Genomic DNA, 6929 nt, shown 5'->3' with positions numbered 1-6929 from the left:
ACTTTTACACCATGCTTAACCATTCAAAGTTTTTATCTTTTTATTTTAATAGTTTATTCTTTGATTAGAGATTTAGAGGTGTACAAATGTAGGATTCGATCCGATCCGTTTTTGCTTATGTGTAGCCTCAATTCGATCCAATCAAAATCAGTGTCATAATCCAATCCCAGCTCCCGCCAAATTCCGAATCAAATTCTTATCCGATTTCAAATCAGTTCCAACCAATTTTTGTTGAGTTTTACCATATTTATGCCGATTTTGGATCCATTTTTTAGCAAATCCGGTTTATGATCTGGTATAAAATCCAATTTTACCCATAGGATTACGATCCAATTGTAAACCGATGGATCGGATCTGATCCGATTTTGTAAAATTGATCGGATCGGATCTAATCCGGTCTTGTAAAAACTAGTTTTCAGATCGGATCGGTTTCAAAATCAGGGATCCGGTTTTCGTGTGGAACTCTACTTTTTTATTGTTTTTTTGCTAAAACACACATTGGTATTTTTTTAAAATAAACTTTCCATAGTTAAAAAAATTCTTCTAATGGCCGAAACAAAAAAAAAAAAACTGAAATATATCGATTTTTATGGAATTTAGACTTTAGAGTCTGTTTGGTTATTTGGTTGCCTTAATGGCTCCAAACTTATTTGGTTATGTGAGAAAGTATCTGGAAAAGAAAAACGTATTTCCCTAACCAGTTTTCCCTCTTCTCAATCTCGCCTCCATCAAACTTCACTGCCCTCTCCGACCTCGCACACTGCCTTCTACCATCGTCCCTCTGCTCCGACTTCGGCGGCGTTAGGGACAACCTCTGTTGTGCGTCGTAGAACACTAGTATTTCAAAGACAGCTGCATCCTTCTCTCGTAAGTTTCCGTATACTGAAATCTATTTGTGAGATAAATATATCGAAGAATCACACCGTTAGTTGATTTGTTGAATGTGATGCTGAAGTTCCTAACTAATGTGCGAGTTATTTCATGTATTTGATAGAGTGTATGTATTGATGTACATTGAAATGCGAAGTGTGGTTTTGTGGTTTCGATAAAAGCCCTAAGAGAACGTTAATTGATGAAATAAGTTAAACTCAAACTATTAATGACGAAGAAGACTGAAATCAGATTAGGAACCCTTTCTTAGGAAAATTAGCAGTGTAAAATAGATTGTTGAAACGATTTAGGGTTTTTTTAGTATTTGTATTCTCCTAATTCTATCGCCGATTGTGGCAACTTCTGATTTATGTTTCTTAATCTTAATTGGATAGGCTGGGGTTTAGATGAGTCTCATTGACGATGCTTCGGTGAACTCATCAAGCAGCGATGATTTTGCATCTTTTCTGGATGCAGAGTTGGATTCTGTCTCTGATACATCTCCTCAATCAGAAAAAGAAGAAGAAGAACAAGAAGATGATGATGAAGATGAAGATGATGGCGACAACAATGATGGTGATGATGACGATGATGACGATGATGATGATGATGATGATGAGAATTATAAGTACCTTGATGAAAGGTACCTACTGACATTGTTTTCCTCATCTAATCTTGCACCAAACATATATACCTAAAGATATGTAATATGTTTTCTGAGAGAGAAGGTATCAAGAGGCTTACTATCAACCTAGTGAAGCTCAAGTTTTCCATGGCTTATGATGCTTACTGAGACTCATGGAGTTATTAATTTATGTTCAGAATTTCAATCATTTGGGTTGATTTTAAAGATTTTGATCTTCCACAGGACAAAGAGGAGGAAGATTAGTGAATCAGAAACTACTGAAGAACCCAATGGTTCAACATCTCATACAGAACAAGAAATCATCTTAGGTATCCTATCGCTTATACATCTGTTTGAATTATGTTTCATCTACAAAATTTCTAACTCTTGTTAATTATTATTATGTTCCGAAGAATCAGTGAAGGAGGGAGCATGCACACATCCTGGTTTTATTGGAGGAATGTGCATAAAGTGTGGAGAGAAAAGGGATAGTGATGATCAGTCTGGTGTTGCATTTGGGTATATACACAAGGTTATTCTTCTTTCATAAATCACACATATCATTATCTCTTGTCATGAAGTTGTTGAACGTTTGTAACCAAGAAATCTTATAATATTGCAGGATCTTAGACTTGCTAATGATGAAATTGATCGATTGCGTGATAGAGATATGAAGAATTTGTTACGCCACAAAAAGCTTTACTTGGTTCTTGATTTAGATCACACCTTACTAAACTCAACCAGGTTTTCTGATATAACTCAAGAAGAAGGATACTTATTAAACCAAAATGATCCCATGCAAGGTATGATGACTCATTGACACTTCATATCCTATATTGACTTTTCTGTTTTCTTCAGTACAATACCGATATTTGTTAGAAACAATGTTTTGACTTTTGATACTTTATAATGACAGATGCACTGAAAGGTACTTTATTCAAATTACCCTCAATGCACATGGTAACAAAGTTGAGGCCTTATGTCCACACTTTCTTAAAAGAAGCAAGCAAGTTGTTTGAAATGTCTATTTACACCATGGGTGAGCGTTCTTATGCATTAGAAATGGCAAATCTTCTTGACCCTGGTAGGGTTTACTTTGACTCTAGAGTAATTGCACAAGGTGATTGCACCCAAAGACATCAAAAAGGACTTGATGTGGTTCTTGGGAAAGAAAGTGCTGTTTTGATCCTTGATGATACAGAAGTGGTAAGCAAACATATTAAAATTACCTTTTTGCCCCTACGACATAAAGTTGATTATATCTTTTTTTTAAGGTATGGAAGCACAAGGATAATTTGATTGTGATGGAAAGATATCATTTCTTTGCATCAAGTTGTAGACAATTTGGGTATAGATCCAAATCACTTTCTGAATTAAGAAGTGATGAAAGTGATGTTGATGGTGCTCTTGCTACTGTTCTTAAAGTTCTTAAACGAGTCCACACTATGTTCTTTGATCCGGTATGTCCTCTTCAATTTTTACAAATCATAATGTGTTTTGATAGAATAAATTACTGAAATCTTCCCTATGGTTTAGTCAAAACTGCACTTTTGGTCGTTGTGGTTTGATTTTGTTATCTTTTTCGTCCCTTACATTAGCATACATAAAGTTAGGGACCAAACGTGCAATTTTGACCAAACCATAGGGATGAAAAACGCGACAAAATCAAACCACAGGACCATCCGAGTTAGGGAACAAACGTGCAATTTTGACCAAACCATAGGGACGAAAAACCCAACACAATCAAATCATAGGGACGACCCGAGTGCAAAAAAAAGTTAGGGACCAAATGTGCAATTTTGATAAAACCATAGGGACAAAAACCGCAACAAAATCAAACCACGGGGACGATTCGAGTGCAAAAAAAGTTAGGGAACAAACGTGCAATTTTGACCAAACCATAGGGACGAAAAACCCAACACAATCAAATCATAGGGACGACCCGAGTGCAAAAAAAAGTTAGGGACCAAATGTGCAATTTTGATAAAACCATAGGGACAAAAACCGCAACAAAATCAAACCACGGGGACGATTCGAGTGCAAAAAAAGTTAGGGAACAAACGTGCAATTTTGACCAAACCATAGGGACGAAAAACCCAACACAATCAAATCATAGGGACGACCCGAGTGCAAAAAAAAGTTAGGGACCAAATGTGCAATTTTGATAAAACCATAGGGACAAAAACCGCAACAAAATCAAACCACGGGGACGATTCGAGTGCAAAAAAAGTTAGGGAACAAACGTGCAATTTTGACCAAACCATAGGGACGAAAAACCCAACACAATCAAATCATAGGGACGACCCGAGTGCAAAAAAAAGTTAGGGACCAAATGTGCAATTTTGATAAAACCATAGGGACAAAAACCGCAACAAAATCAAACCACAGGGACGATTCGAGTGCAAAAAAAGTTAGGGAACAAACGTGCAATTTTGACCAAACCATAGGGACGAAAAACCCAACACAATCAAATCATAGGGACGACCCGAGTGCAAAAAAAAGTTAGGGACCAAATGTGCAATTTTGATAAAACCATAGGGACAAAAACCGCAACAAAATCAAACCACGGGGACGATTCGAGTGCAAAAAAAGTTAGGGAACAAACGTGCAATTTTGACCAAACCATAGGGACGAAAAACCCAACACAATCAAATCATAGGGACGACCCGAGTGCAAAAAAAAGTTAGGGACCAAATGTGCAATTTTGATAAAACCATAGGGACAAAAACCGCAACAAAATCAAACCACAGGGACGATTCGAGTGCAAAAAAAAGTTAGGGAACAAACGTGCAATTTTGACCAAACCATAGGGACGAAAAACCCAACAAAATCAAATCATAGGGACGACCCGAGTGCAAAAAAAAAGTTAGGGACCAAATGTGCAATTTTGATAAAACCATAGGGACAAAAAATGCAACAAAATCAAACCACATGATTCGAGTGCAAAAAAGAAGTTAGGGACTAAACGTGCAATTTTGACCAAACCATAGGGGACGGAAAATGCAACAAAATCAAACTATAGAGACGATCCGAGTGCAAAAAAAAAGTTAGGGACCAAACATGCAATTTTGACCAGACCATATAGGGATGATTTTAGTAATTTACTCGTTTTGATATTTAAGAATTTGGTGTTCAACTTTTAATGATTTTATTCTAACTTCACACAATAGGAACTTGGGGAGAATTTTGATGGGCGTGATGCAAGGCAGGTGAGATGCTCATTATATTTATAGCTATTTACTATTTTACCCCCACCACTATTTCCTATTTTTATTATTAATTTGTAAAATTGTTATTATTATGTCAGATGTTGAGAGCTGTTCGGAGTGAAATATTAAAGGGGTGTAAAATAGTGTTCAGTAGGGTTTTTCCGACACAGTTTCAGGCGGAAAACCACCAGCTATGGGTGGTGGCTGAGCGGCTAGGCGCCACCTGTACAACTGAGGTTGACTCGTCAGTGACACATGTCATCTCCACAGACATTGGAACCGAAAAGTCAAGGTGGGCTGTTCAAGAAAAGAAGTTTCTAGTGGAACCACGGTGGTTGGAAGCTGCAAATCTCAGATGGGAGAGACAACCTGAGGAGAAGTTTCCGGTTGTCAAAGAAGTAAAAGAAAAACACTGATCTTTTTGTTTCTCTCTCATTTGACCAGATGTTGTTGACTTGATAGAGAGTTGTGGTTTTTGTTGGTATAGTAGTATAGGTGGTGGTTACTGGTTAGGTTAGAAGAACAAGATTAGAAATATCACAGTATCTCATACATTTTGCATCTGATTTGTCTGATTAAGATGTACAGGATTTTTGCTTGTCAAAAATGTTTTGACTCAATGGGCTTAATGGGTTCAGCACTTAATCTAGATAGCTATATATAGCTATTTTTGTTTGACTTAGTATGGACATAATGACTTAATGGGTTAAGCCAAAAAACTTGCTGTTTTTTCCTCACAATTCCTCTAATGTTAGAACTGATGAATATTGTAAAATTTGTTTTTTTTGGAATGTAATGGTAAACTAGTGCTTAGATGTTTTATTCATTTGGTCTAGAAAATTGATTAATGTTGTTAAAGTGATAAATTTTGTGAGTTTTATTTGTGAAATTTGTTTTTTAGAATGTAAAGGTAAAATAGTAATTTAGATATCTATATTAGTAGCATTACCCATTCAATTAATTTATGCATGGCTTAACGGGGGGGGGGGGGGGGGGGGGGGGGGGACAAAGACAGATTAAACAAAATTGGTATTATTAAATAATTGGAAAAATATATTAGTACATTATTCGTAATAATTATTGTTTGATTACATAAGTAAAGAAAATATAAAAATAGTGGCAAGTCTATAGAAAATTTGAAATACATCAGATACAATCGGAATTTAAGTCTATTAAAATACTTTAAGATTCCATCATAAATTTTATCAAACATTATATTAATATAAAAAATATTAATATCTTTAGTTGGGAATGTTGTCAGAGCACCTAACTTTTTTTATAATGGAACAACTTTTTTTTTTAATGGAACAACATACTTTGGAATTAGATTTCTAGTTATTCTTGAGATAGTAAGTTCCACTAATTATTGAAGACCCCTTTTTAATGCACATAATATATACCCTACGGAAGGATTTTAATCTTGATCTTGATTTTGAATTTAGTTTTAATTATCTTTCAAAGTCAGTACTGATTTTTTTCATAGGAAGATTTTTAGAGCTTTTGGTCTTAATGCCATGAGAAGAGGATTTGAAGTATACATATAGCAAAAGTTACGACTTAATTGGATTTGAAGGTGCAAAACAACATATTTGCTCTTCTCTTAGCTTCTTCTGAAGAGCCCACATACTCCCAATCATCATTCTCAATAACCTTTACATCTTCAAACATACTTATCTCTACATCACCACCTACATTATGTTAATTTGTTGGAAACCCATCCATTTTGCATCCATTTCATCTATACATTGGAAATCAACCATATTTAATTCTATTTCATCTATGAGGTTTGACTCATCAAGTCATCAACCATGAGATCACTATCCTTACTCAAGTCATCATTGTCTTGTTTGGTTGTTCCATTTGTACAAATACATACCCTTCTCTCATGTTACTTTTACATGAGTTCTTCCCAAATAACACATTAAAATCTTGAAAACATTGTGCAAAATCTTCATCAAATCTCTCTTTATCTACCACTTGCTCAATCTTATCAAACATAGGGTCACTTCAACTGGATTAGGTTCAATTGCCTCATTAACAACTGGTTGATCTTCCGCTTCCAGTTGCATTGGTTCAGCTTGTTCAATATATTCATATGTATATTGAGCATCTTTATTTGTGGCTTCTTGTCTATTAACATCTTTTCATGCACCTTCTTGTGTATCAATATCATCAATACCAATTTTTTGCTACAAGATGATGTTCATCCCCTAGACATTGTCCTT

The 6929-nt window shown here is 35.4% G+C and overlaps 1 protein-coding gene across 1 annotated transcript; it reads left to right on the top strand.

The window, feature by feature from the left end:
• Window positions 1-646: 646 nt before the first annotated feature.
• Window positions 647-5382, top strand: CPL4 (C-terminal domain phosphatase-like 4). The gene is made up of 9 exons (XM_079014517.1): window positions 647-867; window positions 1266-1513; window positions 1739-1824; window positions 1909-2027; window positions 2118-2298; window positions 2412-2701; window positions 2770-2955; window positions 4666-4704; window positions 4803-5382. Exons 2-9 carry the CDS (start codon window positions 1278-1280, stop codon window positions 5118-5120), a joined length of 1455 nt encoding a protein of 484 aa, XP_078870643.1. The 5' UTR covers window positions 647-867; window positions 1266-1277; the 3' UTR covers window positions 5121-5382.
• Window positions 5383-6929: the final 1547 nt, after the last annotated feature.

Source organism: Lactuca serriola, chromosome 8 (assembly GCF_051521515.1).
Source record: "Lactuca serriola cultivar US96UC23 chromosome 8, Lser_US96UC23_V15, whole genome shotgun sequence".
Taxonomy (NCBI): domain Eukaryota; kingdom Viridiplantae; phylum Streptophyta; class Magnoliopsida; order Asterales; family Asteraceae; genus Lactuca; species Lactuca serriola.
The sequence above is the reverse complement of the archived record's forward strand: the minus strand, read 5'-3'. Positions and strand labels throughout refer to the sequence as shown.

Excerpts from the sequence above, each read along its gene's own strand:
- CPL4 (XM_079014517.1), top strand. The coding sequence starts at position 1,278 with ATGAGTCTCATTGACGATGCTTCGGTGAACTCATCAAGCAGCGATGAT. Across the intron at positions 1,514-1,738 it reads TATAAGTACCTTGATGAAAG|GACAAAGAGGAGGAAGATTA; the intron begins GTACCTACTGAC and ends GATCTTCCACAG. Across the intron at positions 4,705-4,802 it reads ATGGGCGTGATGCAAGGCAG|ATGTTGAGAGCTGTTCGGAG; the intron begins GTGAGATGCTCA and ends TTATTATGTCAG.